At 47.4% G+C, this 24,633-nt stretch overlaps 1 protein-coding gene across 2 annotated transcripts in view; it reads left to right on the forward strand.

Moving 5' to 3' along the window:
• PAX5 (paired box 5) overlaps window positions 1–24,633 on the forward strand; it is a 199,264-nt gene that overhangs the window by 93,595 nt on the left and 81,036 nt on the right. For both annotated transcript variants that reach the window (XM_005581286.5, XM_015436980.4), the window contains exon 7: window positions 17,279–17,408. In XM_005581286.5, the coding sequence (XP_005581343.1) occupies window positions 17,279–17,408 (130 nt within the window). The remainder of the gene's footprint in view (window positions 1–17,278; window positions 17,409–24,633) is intronic.

A 24,633-nucleotide genomic window follows, 5' to 3' on the forward strand; every position in this document is an offset into this window, starting at 1 on the left:
AGCAGATGAAAATCACTGCTCTTGCCCTGGACAGAGATGGTTTCCGACCCTGAGGCCTGGGTCCCTCTCCAGACCCAAATTTGATTCTCCCCGGTGCTGTGCGCTGAGAGCCCTGCCTTCTCCTGCCTGCTGTTCCTGGGACAGCGGCACATCCTGGTGTCCACTTCTAGAGGGCCTGTTTTCCCCTGGAGACCTGACCTCCTCCTCCAGGCGCCCTGGGGATGTGGTCGTGGGCTCAGGGCAGGTCCCAGGGCTGCTCCTGGGGGTCGTGTGCGCAGGCACCTGATTTACCGCGCCTCACCGCGCCACATGTCTTTAAAATTACAGTGCCCATTTCCTGCTGAAATAATTTCCACAAAGAGTGGCTCCTATTACCGCAAGAGGCGTGCAGACGTCATGATTTATTATTATTTATGGTCCCAAGGCCTTGTTTATGCAAGACGGGTTAGGTGCGTGCGATAGAAATGCCATTATGCAAATGACATTGAATGTCCTTACTGCGCCTAAATAATTTTTGTGTTGGACGATTAAACCTCATCTGTTATTGATATGGGCTGCAGTCGGGCCATTACAGAGTCCCAACAGTACTTACTCCCAGTAATGGGAAAATTGAGAGAGAGAGACCAACGCAATTGCCTCAAGTGGGCCGTGATGGTCTGGAAGGAGTAGAACATCTCGGAGGCTGAGCAGGGGAGCCTCACTCCTCAGGATAAATAAGGAAGGCAGCGCCGGGCAATAAATTAAGCCCTGGCTGGAGTGGGTGCCTTGCAGGATTTGCAGCCTTCCAGCCCTGTGATTTAGCTATTTGATTTAGCCAGGGGACTCCAGTGAGGGCCCGCTTAGAGGGGAGGGTGACAGGAGGAGGGTGGCCACGATGATGCTGGGCATCCAATCTGCTGCGCCCACACGACGCCAGCATGCACCCGCCCGTGAGCGCTCTCTCACTCTCTCTCTCTTTCTCTTGCTCTTTCTCTCTCTCCCTCTCTTTTTTTTTTGACACAGCTGTGAAGTCCCATTTTGATCAGTGTTGATAGCTTATGAATTCCAAAATTGACAAAATTTACAGAAAAATGAGGATAATCCATCTTCCTTAGCAGCCTGTCAGGAGCTGGCCATACTTCATAATCTCCAATTACAGATGCTATTTTCCGACATTTACATGCAGATATTAGAACCAAATGAAAATGAGAAACAAAGAGGGAATGGAAATGCAGCTATTTATATGTATAAAAGACAAACAGGTAAATTCAAGACATTTAGATTGGATTTGGGGTCCCTTTAGGAGGCTGGAAAGAGACAGCCTTGAGCACGTGGGGTTTCAGAACAAAATGGCAAGACACATGGTCTCAGCAGGCCTACGCGGGGTCTGGTGGTTTGGGTTAAAAATGGGCCAGCCCTGCCCAGATGGCTAAGGGTGCTTGACTGGGGATGGGGGACACGTAGGGCATCCCCCAGGGCTTTAAGAGTCTCTGAGGATCACCCACAGCGCATAATGAGCAGTAAAATCCACACATATTTCACGAAAGGGCCAGTTTAGAACCTTCCACACTTATTTTAAGAAAGAAAGGGTGCTGGGGCAACTACCATTGGAGCTTGTTCTCCAGGGCAAATTTCAAAAAGTTGGCCCTTTCTGGTGACAGAATGTACACACTCCTGCTGAGAAGGGGACTCAGGAATGGGCCGCTGCTTGTCAGAAAGGCCCTGGCCAGGTGCATAGGGAGTTGCACCAATAAACTTTTAAAATGGGATATAAATAATAAAATTAATGGGGAGAGAAGGAGTTCTGATATATGGATCATCCGCTTCCTTCTCGAGGCTAATCTGGCTGAGAGAGGAGGGTCTGGGAGGAGGCTTTGTAATGAAAATGTTCTTCCCATAAAATTGAAGGGAGAACAGCCTTGTTGCCCTCGCAGCTGTATGTGGCACTGGCTTCTGGAAAGCTGGGGATATTAATTAGCACTGCTTTGGATTAAACTCTCCCAACCATGTCGGATGGTGCGATTTTTCTCTTTGTGAGCTTGACAGAGGGTGGCAGGAAGGATCCTGCCTGGGTTTTCCCAGCCTACTGTTATTACTGAACTTTTATTTGGGGATAAAACCTCTTCCTTTCCTGGAAATAAAAATGAGATATTCCAGGGTTTTCCAGGGCAATTGGGCAGAGAGAGGCTGTTTTGTTGGACCAGGCAGAGGAGGTAGAGACGGTTGGATGGGGAGATGTGAACATCTCAGTTGCTTTTGGCTTGAAAGCTTTTGTTTGTTTGTGTGAAGCCTATTTCTAGCCAGCAGTTTTATGTTATTTGAGGTTTGATTTGTGGGAAAGAGGTGAAGGAAATAAAATCAGGAGTTTAAATTAATGTATGTGTGCGTGAGGGAGAAGAAGAAATTATTTAAAAAATCCAACTCAGACCAAGCCTTTAGACATGTGTTTGTTTACATGTCTAGCCTCAAGGCAAATGGCTTGCTTGTCTAAGTAAATTATAGTATTAGCACAAAAAAATAATTATACGCTTTGTTTCTAAGTATGAAATGTAAGATTCATGGAATTAACACATAACCGCAAAATGCAAATATATTTCTTTAATTAAAAGCAGAGGCTCTTAAGTAACGTTAACCCTGATAAAAAGGCATATAAGCAGAAACACAATCGTCACTGTGCTAGTTTTGTCTAGATTGTTAACATTAGCTAAAATTTGGGCTTACGCATCATAGCCAAATCCTAAGCCTAGTGTCTCCTTCCTTTAGTTTCTGATCTTTCTAGAAGCCAGAGTATCACCTTCAGTAAAGAACAGAGAGGGCTTGAACTAAGCAAACAGTCAGATGCCTGGTTTTTCCTTAACGGTGCTAACAGTGCCACGTGTGACTGTTTATTTCTCTATTGTTTTGCACTAATGTTAAGATGAATTGCTAATGTTGGCATTAAACGGGAGCACCGCTGTCCTCTGAGTTGACAGCGTAGGAGCTTTCTGTCTAAACGAGGAGAATAAAGGATAAAGTTAACCTAATCTGCGGCTAAACCTATCTGGAAACCTTTTCCGTAGGAGGTCATTCTTCAGCCAGGATTTGAAGGGGCAGATAGACAAGAACTGGAGGAGAGAAAGGGAGAGGGCGCCCGGCAGGGAAAACATGGCCATGTCAAATGTGCAGAGTCAGGTGGGTTGTCTAAAGAGGTCATCAAACACAGGAAGATGAGCCTGGCCTAGCAGGTGGTGTCCGCGTCAGGGCTCCGGCGCGTCCTGGAGCAGTTTACAATCAGCGTAAAGAACGCAGGCTTTGGAGTCAGACAGAAACTGAGTTTAAACCCCCGCTCTACAACTTACTCAACTTCTCTCAACCTCAGTGTTCCCATCTGCAACTTGACGGGATTAGTAACAGTGGCAGAGGGGGTTTAGAGTGGTGTTTCAGAGCTTGGACTTCGGAGTCGCACTGCTGGGGGGTGAATTGGACACATTATTTTGGCACCCTGTGTCTCATTTTCATCATCTGTAAAGGGAGGGTAGTAATACCCTGTAGGGTTGTTGCAAGGATTAAATGAATTATTAATAATACATTATAACACCTAGAACAGTACCTGGTACACAGTAAGCATCCAGTCAATGCAAGTTATTCAGCCTCTTAGTAAAGGTGCGTGAGGGTCTAGGGAGAGCTGGTAGAGTCTTCTGAATGGCAAATCAGGGAGTCTGAATTCACCATGAGAGGCCTGGCCTTCGCAGCCTTCCCTTTCTGGTAGTTCCTTTGCACAGTTTCTGCTTGGCTCTAGGAATCCTTGGTGACCAAGAGGGCGCTCCCTCCTGAGGCTGGCTGGGCATGGCTTTGCAGAGCATCACGTGTTAGGAGGTTCCTTCTGACAGAGAGTGGAAGGGCAGAGAGGTGGCCTTTGGCCTGAGGAGTGTGTGTGTGCACGTGTGTGCATGTGTGTGTGCGTGTGTGCTTGTGTGTGTGCGCGTGTGTGCTTGTGTGTGTGCGTGTGTGCATGTGTGTGTGCGTGTGTGCTTGTGTGTGTGTGCACGCAGGTTCCCACATGGCCAGAGGTGGTGGTGGTGGGGAGGGGCATCCAGGCTCACCTCCCCGCCCCCACCCTGCCACCCTATTGATCTGGCCGTGCAGAGGGAAGTTTTCTCTTTTCATTTCTTTATGCCCCAACATAACCTCTGTCTTCCTTGTAGCTGGAAAGTCATGCCAAAGAATGTGAACTATGAGGATCTTGGGGTGCTCCCTCTCTTCCCATTCCAGGTACTTGAAGATGGGGATCCTCCCTTTGTACCCCTCATTCAGGCTGCTTTGTGGCCAAGAGTCCTGTAGTCCCTTGGAGGTAATGGCCTCCCTTCCCATTACTAGCCATGTAGTGGGAAGGGCAGCTGGGCCCCATCATGGACTGCCTGGAAGAAGCCTGTGGAACTTGGCCACCTGGAGATGGAGCTTTGTCCCTGGAACTTTCCTTCCCTTTGTCCACATCAGGCTCTGGAGCTGCTCATGACCCAGCCAGGCAGAGCTGTGGCAGGTGCAGAGGTTCCCCAGACAGGGAGTCCCCATTCCCCTTCCCCAGAGGAGTCAACGCTACTGGGATCTTCCTGTTTAGGAGGCTTTGACTACTGGGTCCTGGGCCACTGGGTCCCAGTTCTCATTCTCCAGAAGTGGAGCTTTGTGCTCTAAGCCTTGTCAGGATAACCTTTCTGTCCACATATTTGGGAAGACCTGTGAACTTGCAAATAGCACACTGGTTAAGGGAAGGAGAAAATACCTAATCACTTTCCATTTCTAATGAACTTAGAGTGAGCCCTGACTTGACTGTGAGAACAGTATGAATCAGTCAGGTTTTAGGCTACCAGGAGAGCAGAAGCAAGCGTCATACACCCCAGTCTGACAGCATGTCCGGTGGAGGAGTGGAGGCCCTGGGGCCCCGGGCTGGATCTAGGCAGGGAGGGCACTGGCACCTGCAGGACCTTTGTTGGAACTGGAGTTCCAGCGAGCACACCCAGGACCAATGTAGGGAGTCCAACATTTAGCACCTTCTTACACCGGAGTTGTGTGGCTGCCTCGGAAAGTAGTGAGTTCCCATCACTGGAGATACCCATTTGGTGGATTTCAAGTGCCAGGTAAAGATAAGCCTACAGCACTCCTGAGTTCCATTAGGCCCTGAGATTTGGGGCTTACTAAAATTCTATAAGAGGACAGGGGAAGAAAAGGGCCTTCTGATTAGTCATTGCTGAAAAGTTGCTCTCAGACAGAAGTTACAATGTCTGACTTTGGTGGCCTCCCTGGACTTCCCCTGCTGGTACCCACCACCACTTGGAAACTTGTCTGGGTGTGTGCCTGAGGGGTGCCTGGAAGGCTGTAAACAGAACAGGGGGAGATGAGTCACTGAAACTTTATAGGTCTCTTCTTGGAAGCCCCTCAATTCTGCTGCAAATCTTTTTTTATTTTTTTCTTTTTCTTTTTTTTGGAGATGGAGTTTCGCTCTTCTTGCCCAGGCTGGAGTGTAATGGCGCAATCTCCGCTCACCACAACCTCCGCCTCCGGGGTTCAAGCGATTCTCCTGCCTCAGCCTCCCAAGTAGCTGGGATTATAGGCATGTGCCACCACGTCTGGCTAATTTTGTGTTTTTAGTAGACATGGGGTTTCTCCATGTTGGTCAGGCTGGTCTCAAACTCACAACCTTAGGTGATCTGCCCACCTCGGCCTCCCAAAGGTCTGGGATTACAGGTGTGAGCCACCATGCCTGGCCTGCTGCAAACCATTTTGACCCAGGCCACGAGCACAGTTCTGAAGAAACAAATGACTAAAGAGCGTGTTTGAACCATGTCCGTGGCAACCTCTGATGAATAAAAGCACCTTGACATCACTCATCCTCTCAGTGACCCTGGAAAGCACCTCTGGCACTGTTGGAAGAGCCAGGTCATGGTACCTGTCCCAGTTCATTTGGTTCCACAGGCATTTATGTCACATCTGTTCAGAGCTGGGCACTGGGCCAGAAGCTGCTGCCACAAAGATGAGGGAGACACAGTCTCATCCTTATGAAGCTCACACTCTAGCTGGGGGATGATGTCCCTAAACAGTTAAATGTATAATGCAGAATAATAAGTGCTGTGGCAGAAAGAAGCACACTCAGCTGTTTTAGGAACACAGAGAAGGGGAAATCAGTGAGGGCTTCCTGGAAGAGGAAGGCCCTTCAACATCCTTTGTAGTCCTTCCCCCTAGTTAATATTAATGGTAGCACTTTGTAGATTGTGGAGTACTTTTGCAAGCATCATTCAATTAAACATTTTATTTTGAGATAATTGTGGATTCATATGCAGTTGTAAGAAATACTGCAGAGGGCTCCTATACACCCTTTACTGAGTTTCCCTCCGCAATAACATCTTGTAAAACTATAGTACAATAAATTGACAATTACAGACATTGAGTCGAGATACAGATTATTTCTGCCACTGCAAGGATTTGGCCTGCTGTTTTTTCAGTAGACATTTTCTAAGTATTTATTTATGAGTCTGGCACTGGGGACTTAAAAACTGAAACACAAAAGGCCTGCCCTCCAGGGTTTTATTCCGATCTCCCCTCTGGGTTTCCTCACAACTTGTGAGGTAGGTCACATATCCCCCTTACAAATGAGAAAAGGTGCCAAGAGTGAGAGGTGCCCGGCCTAGTTTCACACAGCACAGAGTTGGCCGTGTCAGGCTTGAAGTCTGTCCTCCTGGCCCCAGGCCTGGTGGAATTCCTCAGCCACGCTGCCTCCCCTGGTGGCTGTCAGGCCTCTGGATTTGGGGACCTGGGGTCAAACGGGCAACATCTTCACCATCCCACAGAGGGAACCTAAGCCCTTCCTGGGGCCATATCAAGGAGAACCCCATTCCACAGAGTGAGGACCCCATCTTGGTGGGCACAGACTTTAGTGAGCCAGAAGGGCCCCAATGGATTTGGTCCATCTCCCTCATGACAGATGGAGTCACTGAGGCCTGGCAAGTGGAGGGTCTGGCCCCAGTTGCATGGGAGTCCAGGGCAGACCCAGGTCTCCAGGTCCCCTGCCAGCCCGTCAGATCTATTGTAATCAAGGCAGAACTACTCCTTAACATACACTTCACCAGGTGGAGTTTTGTATATCTAGGTTTAAAGAATGCAGGGCATTCCTCCTTGCAGATTCAGCGCTCTTTCCCCAGCTGGAGGAGGATTGTGGGTGTGTGGCCGGGACCCTTCACGGAGGAGTGTCTGAGCTGTACCTTCAGGGGTGGCAGTGAAGTCCCCTCCAACTCTAACTCTGCTTCTGGATAGGGGACCAGTGCTGCAAACGGGGTGGGCAGCAGGGCTCCCCTCTCTGCGCTCTAGTTCTGCATCTGTCCACATCCCAGGACTCCCGGGGCACCACGGACCTGCAAGGACTTTGCAAATTGGAAAGTGCTAGGCAGTCAAGAGGACTTAGACTTCTTGTGTTTGGAACTTTGGCATGATGCAGGGGTGATGGCCTTCAAGGAGCAGGGCAGGGCGCCAGGAAGAGGAGGCGAGAGAGCAAGCTCCTGGCTGTCCTTGGCCTCTTGTGTTCTCTCGTTATTCCACAGGTATTTGTCGGATGGCTGATGAGCGGTGACAGGCGGTGCCATGAGTCAAATATGTGTTGTTTTACTTTATTTATTTTAACTGTGGAGACTTTCTCTTTTTTTTTTTTTTTCTTCTTTCTTTTTTTTTTGGGACAGGGTCTCCCTCTGTCACCCAGGCTGGAGTGCAGTGGTGCGATCTTGGCTCACTGCAAGCTCCGCCTCCAGGATTCAAGCAATTCTCCCACTTCAGCCTCCTGAGTAACTGGGATTACAGATGCTCACCACCACAGCCTGACTAATTTTTGTATTTTTAGTAGAGATGGGGTTTCACCATATTGGTCAGGCTGGTCTCGAACTCCTGACCTCAGGTACTCCACCTGCCTCAGCCTCCCAAAGTGCTGGAATTACAGGTGTGAGCCACCATGCCCAGCCATAATTATGGAGACTTTCAAAGTAGACTTGGAATAATTTAATCAGCCTCCAAGCACCCCTCCCCGATTCAACTCATGACAATTGTTGCATGGACATCCTTCACCCCACACACTCCACTTGTCTTTTAATGGTTTTATTGAAATATAATTTTTATACCATAAAATTCACTCATTGTAAGTGCATGAGTCAATGGTTTTTAGTAGATTTAAGGAGTTATGCAACTATCACCACAGTTTGGTTTTAGAATAGTTTCATCACTCCAGAAAGATCCCTCATGCTGGTTTAGAGTTAATCCCTGATCCCACCCCCTTCTCCAGCCAATCATGGATCTGTGCTCTGTGCCTGTAGATTTGCCACTTCTAGCATTTCTATGGACTATCCTTTATGTCTGGACTTTTCCACCTAGCATAATGCTTTTGAGGTTCATCCATGTTGTAACATGTATCAGCACTCCACTCCTTTTCACTGTTGAATAGTATTCCATTGTGTAGATATACCACATTTTATTAAATGCACTTTATTTTTCAACAAACTTCAGACATTATGTCACTTCACCTGTAAATATTCTAGAAAGAATCTTTAAAAGACACGATCTTTTATTAATTTATTTATTTGAGACAAGGTTGCCCAGACTGGAGTGCAGTGGTGTGATCAAGGCTCACTGTGGCCTCAACCTCCTGGGCTCAAGTGATCCTCCTGCCTCATTCTCCAAAATAACTGGGACTACAGGTGCATGCCACTATGCTCAGCTAATTTTTAATTTTTTTGTGGAGATGGGGTCTTGTTACATTGCCTAGGCTGGTCTCAAACTCCTGGCCTCGAGCTATCCTCCTGCCTCAGCCTCCCAAAATGCTTGAATTACTGGTGTGAATCACAGTACCTAGCCAGACAAGACCTTTTAGAAAGCATAAGTGCACCATTACCACATCCACAAAGTTAGCACACCCTTTCATGTCATCAAATACCCAATTGGTGCTCACATTTCCAATTGTTTCATTATATGTTATGATTTTTGTTTTTTTTTTTTGAGACAGAGTCTCACTCTGTTGCCCAGGCTAGAATGCAGTGGCTCGATCTCGGCTCAGCACAGCCTCCGCCTCCTGAGTTCAAGCAATTCTCCTGCCTCAACCTCCCGAGTAGCTGGGATTACAGGCACACGCCACCACAGCCAGCTAATTTTTAAATTTACAGTAGAGACAGGGTTTTACTGTGTTGGCCAGGCTGATCTCGAACTCCTGACCTCAGGTGATCTGCCTGCCTCAGCCTCCCAAAGTGCTGTAATTAAAGTCGTGAGCCACTGTGCCTGGCCGTGTTTTTTTTTGATTATTTCTTTTACAGTTTGTTTGAATCAGGGTCCACATTGTGACATATTGATTTGTCTCTAAGCCTCCTTTAACCTATAGGTTCACCATCTCTCTGTTCTTGATTTGCCATTCATTTGTTGAAGAGGGACGCTAGACTTTGTCATGTGGCCAGTGATAGAGGCAAAGAGCATCAGCAGTGGAAGGAGACTTAGAAATCCTCCAGTGAAAGTCCTCAGACAGGTGGGGAAGCAGAGGCCAGTGAAAGGAGGGGCTTGGAGGCCCCTCTGCCTGCTTGGCCTCAGTCCCTGGAGCCAGGCCCCAGAGACACGTCTCACCCACTCCAACTTCTGTCCTCCCTCTGGGTAGATGTAGAGGTGGGCAGGTGTCTGGTCCTTAAGAATGGGAGTGGTTGGCCTGGCTCTGGCCCAGCTCCCAAGGGACACCTGTGGCCTGGCAGTGAGGCTACAGGAGCCTAGCAGGTGATGGGGAGGCCTCCTGGCACCAGATGGCCATCTGAGGTGACCAGCCCTGCAGCCTTGCCCCATGCGCTGCCCCTCTTCGCGCTGCCCTCCTTCTCACGTGTCTGTGTTTCTTTTCTCCTCCATGCTATGGCAGTGGTGCCCCATGCTGATGAGACAATACTTGGTGCAGCCCCGGGCAGTCCTTTTCCAGGTAATTTCCTAGGGACCCATGTGATGCCCAGTGCACGCTCTCCTGGGGCATGTGCCTCCTTGAGTCTCTGCTAGAATTCCTGAACCTCTCATATTGCTTAGTTTCCAAAGTGCTGTCCCTCTCCTTGCCCCTCAGATTCTCATGATTGTCGAGGTAGGCAGGCAGCTAGGGACTAGAATTAAAATTTCATTTTACTCACGGTGAAAATGAGGTTCACAGAACTGGCCCAGCTCACCTACAGCCACACAAGTGAGAAAGGGGCAGAGCTGGGACAAGAACCTTGTGTTATCACTCCTAGTTCAGTCTTTTTTCCACCACTGAGTCAAAGGTTATCAATGATGCAGTTAAAAATGAACTAAGGGCCAGGTGCAGTGGCTCACGCCTGTAATCCCGGCACTTTGGGAGGTTGAGGTGGGTGGATCACTTGAGCTCAGGAGTTCAAGACCAGCCTGAGCAACATGGCGAAACCCTGTCTCTACAAAAAATTAAATAATTAGCTGCTGTGCCTGTAGTCCCATCTACTTGGGAGGCTGAGGTGGGAGAATCGCTTGGGCCTGGGAGGTTGAGGCAGCAGTGAGCCATGATTGTGACACTGCACTCCAGCCTGGGTGAGAGAGCAAGACCTTGTCTCAAAAAAAAAAAAAAAAATTAACTAAGGACGTCCATCCCTATCCCTGTACCTCAGTTTTTCTATGTTGGGAAGGATGACCCTGACTGTCCTTCTATTATAGTTCTGATGTTTGAGAGGACAAGCTGTTCCATCATCTGGAGCATGGTGTCTGTGAGGATGGTCCACACACCTTGGGCTGGTGGTCTTGACCTTGAGGTCTTATAAGAGTCTGTGGTGGCTAGGCGTGGTGTCTCATGCCTGTAAATCCCAGCACTTTGGGAGGCTGAGGCGAGTGGATCACCTGAGGTCAGAAGTTCGAGACCAACCTGACCAACATGGTGAAACCCCATCTCTACTCAAAATACAAAAATTAGCCACGTGTGGTGGCGGGTGCCTGTGATCCCAGCTACTCAGGAGGTTGAGACAGGAGAATCACTTGAACCAGGAAGGTGGAGGTTGTAGTGAGCAGAGATTGCATCATTTCACTCCAGCCTGGGCAACAGTGCGAGATTCTGTCTCAAAAAGTAAAAGATTCTATGGCAGCAGGCAGAGGAAGTTTTATCCCAATTGGTTGCATTGCAGCAGGAAACTGTGAAATGCTGACTTCAGTTCATTTCTGTTCCGGGGTCATAGTCAAGGACAGCACCAGGGGGCCCTGATGAAGAGGGAGAAGAAGCCTAAAATGACATCCTAAGAAAGAACCCCAAGGGCTCAGAAAAGTAGGAAATGTAGAACACAGCTCTTGCCTGTGATTCTCAGGGGCTGGGGTTGGGGGGTGGCAATGTACCCAAGTATGTAGGTGCACCAACACACTTACACATCTGTGACTGTGTGCATACCTCTGCACCCCACCACTCAGCCTTTGGCTTCCAAAAAACTATGAGAAATGGAAGTAGAATGCCATTGTTACCAGGCAAAGAGGCACCAGGAATGCCTTTCCTCTTCTCTTTCTTTCTCTTTCTCTCTTTCATTCTCCTTCCTTCCTTCCTTCCTTCCTTCCTTCCTTCCTTCCTTCCTTCCTTCCTTCCTTCCTTCCTTCCTTCCTTCCTATCTTTCTTTTTCTATCAGTTCAGCTTTCCCAGCCTTCACTTTCACAAAGAACTTGAGGTGGCCTGCAAAATAAGCAATTATGTGTATCTAAGTTAAGTTTGGGAAAAAAGCTCAGAAATTACGTAGAAAAAAGGGGAAGATCATTGTACCAGGAGCCAGCAATGGTGGTTGAACACTGAATTTGACCGAGTTTCCTGGCAGTCAAAGCAAAAAGATATATGAAGTGGTTTCCAGTGTTCTTGTTGTTAGTCAGAGGCAGATTCATGACTCACCAGTGGAAAACTTTGCTGGTGTTGAATTGTAGGAGGGATTGACAAGGAATTTGAATATTCTAGTGGGCAGTGTCTCCAGAGGTTTTAAACAATTTTCTTTTATGGCTGTTTTCTTTTTTTGCCTCATAAAAGTGTTGAATGCCTGATATTCCATCAGAGACTGGTGAAAAAGCACCACGCAGGGGCTTTAACATGTTGGGCAGGGATGTAGCTTTCTGGTGACCTGACTTGATGTGGGGTAGAGGTGGAAGGAGGGCAGGGGATGTTAGCGTATCACTTAGTGTTCTTGTTCAAATACTTCCCAGTTAATTTTTGAATGTTGTAGCTCATAACATGCTACTAGACCATTATTCATTCATTCATTCATTCATTCATTCATTCAACAAGCACTTAGGGGGCACTAGGGATATTCCATGTTCCACACTCTCAAGGCAACCTGGAGGGAGATAGACACACAGCCACTCTGCATTGTGATAATGGAGGTCTGTACAAAAAACCACCAAGTATGGAAGCATAGACAAGGGAGAGATTGTTTCTTTGCAGGAGCGTGGAGCTCAGGAATGGCTTCACCAAGGAGGTGACATGTGAACTGGGTCTTGTGGATAATGTAAGAGTTCTCTAAGTGACAAAGTGAGATGGGCCCTCCAGGTGGAGGTAGGACAGTGTCTGCAATGGCTGAGGAGCTGTGGTGTAGCAATGTTCCAGGGAACCCAAGAGATTGGGGAGAATGCAGTTGCCTTTAAAAGTCACAGACACCACATCACCTAAGTGATGAACTTAGGGAACAATTAAACACCAAAACTAAATGACAGCTTCCCCTGGCTCATGCGGGAGCAGAGTAAGAACTGAGGGAATCCCGCCAAAGAAGAGAGGCTGGGCTCTGGGCAAGCCCTGCAAAGTGGTGATGGTGAAAGGCACAGATGGCTGGGCGCAGTGGCTCATGCCTGTAATCCCAGCACTTTGGGAGGCCGAGGCAGGTGGATCACTTGAGGCCAGAAGTTCAAGACCAGCCTGGCCAACATGGCAAAACCCTGTCTCTACTAAAAATACAAAAAATTAACCGGGTGTGGTGGCGTGCGCCTGTAATCCCAGCTACTTGGGAGGCTGAGACAGGAGAATCACTTGAACCTGGGGGTCAGAGGTTGCAGTGAGCCAATATCGTGCCACTGCACTCCAGCCTGGGTGACAGAGCAAGACTTTGTCTCAAAAAAAAAAGAAAAGGAAAGGCACAGATGGTGAAGTGCAGCTAAGGACTCGTTTCTGAGTGTCCCGCCGTCCCCCAGGTTTGCTTTGCTTTCTGGGAGCCAATGGTGGTTGGACACCTGGATTTTCGGACCTCCCACTGCATGCATAACATAAGTGGAAGATTTCTTGTCTTAAAAAATAGATGATCCAAACCCAGCTTTTGAAGTGGCTGGATGAGCTTTGTTTGATACTGAATTTGTTGACTAAAACAAAAATCAAATAGCAAAACAAACCTTTTCCATCTGGAAATTAAATATGTTAAGAGGCAGGATATATCCCTGTTGACCACCCTTTTTGCGGTTCTCTTAAACCCAGGTTGGCTCTGCTTTCTTGGGGGAAATAAAGGCTTTCCCTTGCAGACCCAGCAGCCCAGTCCATGTCAAAGAGAAGAGGCTGAGGTCTAGGAATGGGCTAAGCCCCAGGGTGGACTGGGGAGGGGCGCAGGGATGCTGACTCTTGGCTGGGATGCTGCCTGGCCTTAGGAAGAGCACTCCTTCCTTCGTTCACCGTTCATAGTGCAAGCCCTTCACAATCGAGTTCCAGCTAGTCTACCGTTCCATCTTTCCCCTTTACACTTGCACCCCCTCTAACTATTGCATGTGCCTGTTTCTGGGTCACTCCTGTCCTATCACCTCTGAGCCTGCCTTCAGCTGTTCTCAGTCTTGAGAGTTAGGGATTGTTCAGCCCCAGGTTAAATACAGCCTGCATCGAGAAACCCTTCCTGACCACTTCACACCCCATATACATTAATGACTCTGTGCCTTTGTCCCTCTTGGATGGAATTTCTTGGGGTTTGTGGGTGAGGGTTAAAGAGTGTGTCTGGTCTTCACACATCATATTGCACAAAACAGGGCTCAGTAAAGGTTGAATGAATGCATGCCCACTATGCTCAGGCCTTCACTAGGGCATTCGGGAACACAGAGAAGAGGGAGGAACTGGGACCTATCCCTGGGGACCAAAAACTCTAGAAGATGCCATCTAGGAAAAGACCCTTGTCAGAGACATTTTGACCTGCCATCTTTGCACACAGCAATGAACTGAAGGAGTTGATTCTGCTGAGTGGAATTCTAAATTCATGCCCACTTCATTCTCAGAAAATTAGGAGGTTAATGCCGCGACAAAGTCTCATTCTACAGAAGAAGTCTAGACAGCAACCTTTTTCCAATAGCTCCTGCTGCATGGAATGAAGGCAGTATTTTCCAAACTTTGCTGGCTGTGACCTATAGCAAGAAATACATCTTAATCTCTACCTCATACACACATACCCACTGACATGGGAAACAAAGATTCACAAAACAGGACTTATTCTTTCTATGTGGGAGACACTTGGATTTTTTTTTTTTTTCAATTTCATTTATAAAAATGTTGGGACCAGCAAGTTGATTTCACTGTGTTTTAATGAATCAGGTACTCACAGTATAAACATCATTAGGGTCATTGTCGAGGTTTTGGAGTCAGAGGGACCCAGGTTTGAATCCTGGTTTGGGCACCTAGAAGCTGTATGAACTTAGGCAAGTCATTCCTGCTGTATCATAAAAGCCTCAGTTTCTTCATCTGTAAGATGCGGATGTCATAGAGCCTGCTTCAAGGGGTGACTGTGAGGATTAAATGGGATAGTACAGCTAAAGCTCCTGGTACAGAGTGAACACTCAATGAGTGTGAGATTTTGATGCAATTGTGAAGACTGTGGTTGTCATTGTTCTGGCACCACTTGGCGGGGCAAGCAGAATGAGGGTGGGACTCACACTCCTGCGGAATGCTGGTCAGGAAAGACTTCTTGGAGGAGGAGGCACTGAGACAGGGCAGCAGGATGACTGGGTCCCACCACTATCCCCACAGAGAGCAGGAACCCTGTGTGAGCATCCCAGGCCAGAAAAGGCACTCCTCCTTCCACGAAGGGCAGACTTGTTCCCAAGGATTTTTGGCTGGACCTAGAGCTGACCACGTTAGATGCCTTTGCCTTCCACATTTAGGTCTCTAATCCACCTGGAATTGATTTTTGTGTCTGGTGTAAAGATCCAATTTCTTTTTTTCCCCCGTTTCCGAATGGATAACCAGTTACCCCTGCTCTGTTTATTAAAAAGTCCATCCTTTCCTGCTGATTTGTACACCATCTCCTTCATATATCACGGTTCCATATGTGCACGGATCAGGGTCTGGACTGGATTCTGTTTCATTGGTCTATTTATCTACCCCTGTGCCAATACCACCCTGTCTTAATTACTGTAGCTCTATAGCGATTCCTGATGCCTGGTAAGCCTGTCCCCCTGGCCTTGTTCTTCTCCCTTAGAAGGACCTGGGCTTGCTTTGGGCCTGTGCTCTTCTCTACATGTTTCAGAACCAGCCTTTGATGGGTGAGGATCGAAGAGCCCTGGGGAACTCTGGACATGCTGTCCTCAGCACGAATCATCTAGAGCCTGGGCCTGCAGCACCTCCTCAACTCCCTGCTGCCATCACCCCCAGTTGAAACTTTAGCTGCCCAGGAAGTAATCTCTGATTTGAAGGGAAAGACACCAGGAATGTGCCTGGGTCTGAGCCCCTTCTGCCTGCCGTGTGCCCAGGGGCTCCTTTGGTTTCCCTCCCAGTGGCTCAGTCCTCGTCATTTTGCTCAGGGTGCCTGCAGCTCCTTCCAGAAGACTGCGTGCTTCCGTGTCCCTGCCTGACAAGGACATAACCCTGGACCAACATGGGTGTGTCCTCCATCAGCCAGGGTCCTGGAGGAAAACTCCCCATATCAAATCTTCACATGGACAAACAAACTTGTTGGCTTAAATGTTTGCAAATTCCCTTCCTTCCTTCCTCCCTCCCTCCCTCCCTCCCTCCCTTCCTTCCATCCTTCCTTCCTTCCTTCTTTCCTTCCTTCCTTCCTTCCTTCCTTCCTTCCTTCCTTCCTTCCTTCCTTCCTTCCTTCCTTCCTTCTCTTTCTTCCTTTTTTTGACAGAGTCTTGCTCCGTCACCCAAGCTGGAGTACAGTGGCATGATCAGGGCTCACTGTAGCCTTGATTTCCTGGGCTCAGTCAGTCTTCCCGACTCAGCTTCCTGAGTAGCTGGGACTACAGGTGAAAGCCACTACACCTGGCTAATTTTTGTATTTTTTGTGGAGACAGGGTTTCGCCACGTTTCCCAAGGTGGTCTTGAACTCCTGGGCTCAAACAATCCACCCGCTTTGGCCTCCCAAAATGTTGGGATTACATGCATGAGCCACTGCACCCAGTCACATATATTTTCTTTACCTGAAAATAGGCCCTGGGGTGGGGTGGGAGGAAAAGACTAGTCACTCGTGCTTATAATTTAGTCTATCCTTCAGTTGAAAGATCCAGGTTGGTGCCTTTGCTGCCTTCTCTGGAGACCATTCTGACAATGGCTTGGATGACAAGGAAATGACTCATTGCAAACTCTGATTTCATGAAATGGCTTAAAGAAAGGAGCATGATTCATGGGCTAAATACACATGGTTGGTGTGGCTTGCTAAATTAGATATGTGCACCCCGTGGTTTTCAGCATACAGGTGTTTACCTGCTTCCATAATTCAAAAACACTTGCCAAATGGTGGCTCAGTTGGTTTGACATATTGGATTAGGGTGGGAATTCATGGTGACCCACCCCAACTGGTATTCTTCCCTGTTGATGGTGGGTGAAGCCCTCCTCCCCTTGAGTCTCACTTTATTCATCTGTGAAATGAGGATTTGGACTGGATGATCTCCCAGATTCCTCTTAACCCTTGTTTCTGTGATTCCACCTTTGTGGTTTAAGAGCACAGAAATCAGAAACCATTCTTTCCATTCTCTTGGCAAGAAGACACTTATTTCTGCCTTGCTTTTGGTTACGGACCCTCCCTCCCTGCACTGAGGAGTGTGGGGTCTCTGGCCGACTGGAGCTGGGCGAGGGCAACATGAAGGCCAGAGGGAGCCAAGTTTGGATTCTCGTGAAGTTGCACTGAGTCCTGCCCACCTTCTCTCCTGGGAAGATTGTTGATTCTGGACAACTGTCTTGTTCCACCAAGCTGACTCTGCCTTTTCAACATTGGAGGTGTTCATGAGCCCCTTGTGGGCTTTGGCACAGGCATGGACTAATCTGGCTTGGTGGCTGAGCTCAGAACGTGGAGTTGGCATTTGACTAAGATACTGTGGAGTCTTGGTGCTGAGACATCTCTGTTTCTTCTTTCAGACCACAGAGTATTCAGCCATGGCCTCGCTGGCTGGTGGGCTGGACGACATGAAGGCCAATCTGGCCAGCCCCACGCCTGCTGACATCGGGAGCAGTGTGCCAGGCCCGCAGTCCTACCCCATTGTGACAGGTGAGGGCACCTGGGGCGTGGGGGATGAGTGAGGGAGGAAGAGAGAGAGAGGAGTGTATGGTGGAAAGAGTGGCTTCTTGGTGTGTTTGGATGTCATTGGCCAATTTTGTTTAAACGAGGTTATGAGGTCTGGGAACAGGTCAGATGCTAGGGCCAGGGTTGCAGCTGTGATGAGACATGGCTGGATATGATTCCAACAAAGCTGGGGAGAACAAATGCCAAATGGACTGTGGGCTGGAGGGGACTTGGGGTGGGAGGCAGGAAACCTCCTGCCAGAGGGGCCCCTGTGAGTGGGGCTGAGTGTTCAGAGGCCTAAGGTTTATTGCTTTCATGAGAAAGGCCACCCTGGTGGGCACCAGCCTCAAGGAGGAACGGGATTCTTTGCAGATTGCTGTTGGCAGGCAGAAACTGAGTCAAGAACGGCAGGCGGCGTAGGCTGGAAGGTGCTTGGTGGATGCAAAGCAGCCACCCTCTGGAAGTCCCAGGGCCAGACTGTTTAGCTGTCTTTGTAGAGATTGGGAGTGTGGGTCCTGGAGGTGCACTGTGGTGTTTGATCTTGCCATTTACTAACTGTGCAGTCTTGGGTGAGCCATGTATACGTTCTGGGCTGTGACTTTAAGCTGCACAGCGGGACTAGTGCTAGCACCTGTCCCAGGGGGCTGTTGTGAGGATTAATGGGTTCGTATGTGGAAGGTGCTTGGACTCTCATCTGGTACACAGTAAGTACCCAATACATGAACTGTTAGGATTCTTCTCAGAACCCTCTCCCTGTGGCAGGTCACCATGGGGCTTGCTGGCTTGCTGCTGCAGAAGGGCTGGATGCGCGGGCCAGGACGGGCAGACCCCTGGCCCAGCTGTGCTGGGATAATGTGGAGCCGACTCCATATGGACAGACTCAGCTGCCAGCTCTTGGTTGTCCAACCGGGCAGGCAGGAGGCCCTCTCGGATACTGCACAAATAGACAAGGGGCTGGCGGGCCACACTTGGGCCAGAGCCGTGGGTCCAGTTTGAGGTAGCAGGATGCCCATGTGGACTGATAGGTAGGGCACAGTGAATAGTGACAGTGACATGGGACTCGTAGACATGCAGGTGAACTGTGGGTGCATCAGGGAAGCTGGGTTAGACTCGGTCAGAACAGTGGAGGGTGTCACTTAGGCCAAAGCAGCAAGACAGGGAGGGCCCAGCGCCGAGACCTGGGCTGACGGGTCAGCACTGAGGCTCAGGCGGAAGAGCGGGGCCCTATTTGCAGCTCTGAGCACCACGTGAGGGCCAGTCAGGTGGCAAGAGTGACTTTGTCCCCCATCCACCTGAGGTGGGCCAAGAGCTTGGAGTGCACCCAGGTCTGAGGTGGGAGATGTTAGTGACGGGCAGGGAGCCGGGGAGCCCCAGCTGGAGTGAGCCTTTGCTGACCCCACAGGTGTCCGAGGAGGTCCCCTCTCCTGGTGTCACAAGAATCCATGACAAGACCTTTGAAGGCACTCCCATTTCACAGATGCAGAAACCAAGTCTCAGGGAGGGGCAGTGGCTTGCCCAACATAAGGGGTAAGGGGGAGTTAGAGCTGGCCCTCTGGCTTCTAGATCCTGAGCCCTTTTTCCTTTTTTTTCAAGGAACTACAAGTAATTATAGAAGTGGGCATGGCAGAGTGCAAAGAAGCCTGGATTAGTGAACAATAATAGCAATTGGCACTTCACTGCGCGCTTATGGAGAAGCAGGCATTGTGCTAAGTGAACTCACTTTACCTTCAGAGGAACCCTGGGAGGTGGGACCATTATGATCATGTCCATTTCACAAATAGAGAAACTGAGGCTTGGGGCAGTTGAGTGGCTTGTTGAGATCACGGCTGGTGAGCAGTAGAGTTGCAGTTGAATGCCAGGGCCTGTGCTGCTGGCCACGCTGCCACGCAGATCAGCTGGGGCTCATCCAGCGTGGTCACCGCCTTGCTGTCTAACTCTGGACACATCTCTGAGCCTCCGTTTCTCCACCTGTAAAAGGGTCATGGTCTCTCAGTGTCCAGGTAAGGATCAAATGAGATCCAAGAGGAGACTGTTCTGCAGAAAGGAGGGTTTGTTACTGGGATCCAAGTTTATAGAAGATTGGGTAGGCGGATCACAAGAAGATGTTATAGGGTTACCTCGGAGACATTGTGGGTTTGGTTCCAGAACACTGCAATAAAGCAAATATCTCAGTGAAGTGAGTCACACACATTTTTTGGTTTCCCAGTGCGTATAAAAGCTATGTCTGGCTGGGCGTGGTGGCTCACGCCTGTAATCCCAACACTTTGGGAGGCTGAGGTGGGTAGATCACCTGAGGTCAGGAGTTCGAGACCAGCCTGGCCAACATGGTGAAACTCCGTCTCTACTAAAAATACAAAATTAGCTGGGCGTGGTGATGCATGCCTGTAATCCTAGCTACTTGGGAGGCTGAGGCAGGAGAATTGCTTGAACCTGGGATGTGGAAGTTGCAGTGAGCCAAGATTGCGCCATAGCACTCCAGCCTGGGCAATAAGAGCCAAACTCCATCTCAAAAAAAAAAAAAAGATATGTCTATGCTATACAGGTTGAGCATCTGAAATGCTCCAATATCTGAAACTTTTTGAGTATGACATGATGCTCACAGGAAATGCTCACTGAGGCATTTCAAATTTTGGATGTTCAGATTAGGAGTAGAACTGGTGAATATAAAGCAAATATTCCAAAATCCAAAACGATCCAAAATCTGAAACAGTTCTGGTCCCACGCATTTTGGATAAGGGATACTCAATCAGTACTGTAGTCTAGTAAGTGTGCATTGTGTCTTTTTAAAAGACACATACCTTAATTTAAAAATAGTTATTGCTAAAAAATGCTCATAATCATCTGAGCCTTTAGTGAGTTGTCTTTTTGCTGGTGGAGGGTCTTGCCTCGATGTTGGTGGCTGATGAGTGATCAGGACGGTGGTTGCTGAAGATTGGGGTGGCTGTGGCAATTTCTTAAAATAGACAACGATGAAGTTTGCTACATCAGTTGACTCTTCTTTTCATGAAAGACTTTTCTGCAGCAGGGGATGCTGTTTGGCAGCATTTTATCCACCATAGAATTTCTTTCAAAACCGGAATCAGCTCTCTCAAACCCTGCCACTGCCCTACCAACTAAGTTTATGGAATATTCTAAATCCTTTGTTGGCATTTCAACAATGTTCACAGTATCTTTACCAGGAGTAGATTTCATCTTAAGAAACCACTTTCTTTGCTTATCCATAAGAAGCAATTCCTTATTCACTAAAGTTTCATCATGAGATGGCAGCAATTCAGTATATCTTCAGGCTCCACTTCTAATTCTTGTTCTCTCGCTGTTTCCACCATATCTGCAGTTACTTCCTCCACTGAAGCGAGTCATTTTCAGCCCTCAAAGTCATCCATGAGGGCTGAAATCAACCTCTTCCCAACTCCTATAAATGTGGACATTTTTACCTTTTCCCTTGAATCACGAATATTCTTTTTTTTTTTTTTAGACAGAGTCTTGCTCTGTCACCCAGGCTTGAGTGCAGTGGCACGAACTGGGCTCACTGCAACCTCCGCCTCCCGGGTTCAAGCAATTCTCTGCCTCAGCCTCCCGAGTAGCTGGGATTACAGGCACCCACCACCACACCCGACTAATTTTTGTATTTTTGTTAGAGACAGGGTTTCACCATCTTGACCAGGCTGATCTTGAACTTCTGACCTCGTGATCCACCTGCCTCAGCCTCCCAAAGTGCTGGGATTACAGGCGTGAGCCACCGTGCCCAGCTGAATGACAAATGTTCTCAATGGCATCTAGAATAGTGAATTCTTTCCAGAATGTTTTTAATGTTCTTTGCCCAGATCCATCAGAAGAATCACTCTCTATGGCAGATATAGCCTCACAAAATGTATTTCTTAAATAAGAGAACTTGAAAGTTGAAATTACTCCTTGATCCATGGGCCACAGAATGGATGTTGAGTTAGCAGGCATGAAAAACAACATCCATCTCCTTGTACATCACCAGCAGAGCTCTTGGGTGACCAGGAACAGTGTCAATGAGCAGTAATATTTTGAAAGGAATGTTTTTTTCTGAGCAGTAGGTCTCAATGGTAGGCTTAAAATATTCAGTAAACCACGCTATAAACAGATGTGCTGTTATCCAGGCTTTGTTTTTCTGTTTATAGATCACAGGGAGAGTAGATTTAGCATAATTCTCAAGGACTCAAGAATTTTTGGAATGGTAAAGGGGCACCGGCTCTAACTTAAGGTCGCCAGCTATATTAGCCCCTAACAAGAGAGTCAGACTGTTCTTTGAAGCTCTTGAAGCCAGGCATTGACTTCTCCTCTCTAGTTATGAAAGTCCTAGATGGCATCTTTTTTCAGTATAAGACTGTTTGGTTTATATTGAAAATCTGTTACTTAGTGTAGTCACCTCCATCAGTGATCTTAGCTCGATCTTAGCCTCTACATCAGCACTTGCTGCTTCACCTTGCACTTTCATGTTATGGAGATGGCTTCTTTCCATAAAACTCATGAACCAATCTCTGCTGGCTTCTAACTTTTCTTCCCCAGCTTCCTTACCTCTCCCAGCCTTCCTAGAATTAAAGAGAGTTAATGCCTTACTCTGGATTAGGCTTTTGTTAAAGGGAATGTTGTGACTGGTTTGATCATTTTCTTCTTTTTTTTGAGACAGGGTCTCACTCTGTCACCTAGGCTGGAATGCAGTGGTGCAATCATGGCTCACTGGTCTTGACCTCCTGGACCCAAGCAATTCTCCCACCTCAGCCTCCTGAGTAGCAGAGACTATAGGCGTACACCACCGTGCCCGGCTAATTTTTTTTGTAGGGACAGGGTTTTTTATGTTTCCCAGTCTGTTCTCAAACTCCTAGGCTCAAACAATCCTCCCACCTCGGCCTCCCAAAGTTCTGGGATTACAGAATGAGCAACTGTGCCTGGCCTGGAAAATTTTTTTATAATTTTAGAGTGGGAAAAGTCTTTTTTAAACTAAATTCCAAATACAAAAGACAAGACAAATAAATTTAAGTATTAAACATTTAAATCTTTTGTATGTATATGGAAGAACATCCAAAAGGCAAAGAACAAAATGAAAAAAAAAAAGGTATAGAACACAGATGACAAAAAGCTAATGTCCTCAATATATAAAGAGCTTTTAAAAATGAATAAGAAAAAAATCCTTTGCCCATTTTTTTCTACTGATCTTTTTTTCTTAAAGTTTTGTTCAACCTGAACATCTTTTCATTGGGAAAAAATGTGGATGCCCAACAGTATATGAAAACACGTTCACCTGACTCATAACTTTAAAACTGAAAATTAAAACAATCATGAGACACTTAAAAACATCTTAACAAAGATTAAAGTTCAGTGTTGAAGATGGCATAAGAAACATATATTTTGAAACACTGTTGTAAGAGCATACATTGATGCAATCTCTTTCGGAGGGAAACTTGGCAATATCAATCACTTTTTTTTTTTTTTTACAGCTACACGAACTGGAATGGGATCTATCAAAGTTTTAAATGCACGTTAGCTTGCTTGACTCAGAACTTGTATATGCACATTTAGGAATTTATGTCACAGGTATATTCACATAGATGCACAACAATATCTATTTATGTATAATCCTTACAGAATTATTTATAATGGTAAATAAATGCAAACAACGAAACATCCATCAATAGGAGCTGGCTAAATAGATGATGGCTCTTTCACACAATAAAACACTATGCAGCCACCAAAAAGAATTAAATAGAACTATCTGTACTGATGTAAATAAGTGTCTAAGATACACTTTCAAGAAATATTAAGTATTTAAGTATTTCATTTATATGAACAATGAAAGTTTTTCATTTGTGTGAGAAAATATAAAGGATGGACACACAGATGCACGTGCACGTGTGCACACACACATACATCAGATGCTTGTATATGAAGATCCAGTGGCAGAGCTTTGAGCCCTTTCCTCTGCTTTTGGGGGCATTATGGTGCTGTGGTAGGGATGCACTGCAGTTGAGATCTCCACCCAGATCCACCCAGCATCCCCTTGGGATAGCAAATATTCACAGTGTCCCTTTACTCTCCTGAAATTATGTCCATTAAGAATGTAGGTCTGTCTTCACATCTAATTTCAAATAAAATCAAAACAATGCCCTAGGAGGTAAATGAGATAAAAGCAAAGTTATGTATAATTAAATAATATGTACTTTGATATGTAAATACTCTGTATGTTTAAACTGCAAGACATAATGAAGGTGCCCAGGGCTTTCCCCGTGCACAGAATCACAGCGAATACAACAGCCCCAGATATAGCCTTACACACAGATATAGACTAGGGACTAATACTGACTTATCCTGCCAGCGTGATTTTACAAACAGGTGAGGAACCCTTGGCAAAGTTCCAAGTAAAACAAAGTACAGGCTTTGCTCCATTTACACGGTAGTTGCATTCCTAGAAAATTCAGGGTATATTAAGACCATGGAAATTGGAAGTTCACATTTATATGTAAATGAAGTTCAGTTCCAGATTCAAATACTTATAAACAGATTTCTCACCTACCTGAATGTTTGGCAGGACAGGAGAGTTGTGAAGGATGGAGAAAAATTCTTTGCTGTGTGGGATTGTTGCACTGCAAGGCAGTAACACCCCTCAGGCAGGGAGACGCCCCCATAGATTTTTCCAAACACCCTCTGTAGGTGCAGTTACCGACCCCATCAAGAACTGTTAAACACCTTGAAGGAATGCCCCCAGGAGCTGTTGGGGGGTAGGGGGCTCTGTTTTACCACGTGGCATTTATCTAATTCCACCTGTGTTAGTGGATTGCTGACACAATGCAGAGCTCTTCAAGGGACAGTCGGAGCCTTCCGGCCCCACCTCTCTCCTTTTCCCCTCCCCATAAAGCCCAGAGCACTGTAGGTGCCCAGCTGGATGGTGAACCCAGCCCAGGGCTCTACCCGGGGTCTGGGGGACAGATGGCTTCTGTGCTGCTCTATCTCAGCCCTCACACTCCGGGCTGCTCAGGGAAGATCTCATTCGAGAAGGATATATATGCCACATTAAATATTAGGTTAAACACCTGCTCTACCAGCTAGAGCACAGGGCCACAGTTCCGAAACTGCTCACCATTTGCAAACTGGTGACATGGCCAGCCTGTTACTGCACTGTGAGCAGTTTGGGCCTGTCCTGATTGGGACTAATTATCTGCAGGTGTGTCATTGGGCCACAGGCCTG

The sequence above is a fragment of the Macaca fascicularis genome, chromosome 15, assembly GCF_037993035.2.
Source record: "Macaca fascicularis isolate 582-1 chromosome 15, T2T-MFA8v1.1".
Taxonomy (NCBI): domain Eukaryota; kingdom Metazoa; phylum Chordata; class Mammalia; order Primates; family Cercopithecidae; genus Macaca; species Macaca fascicularis.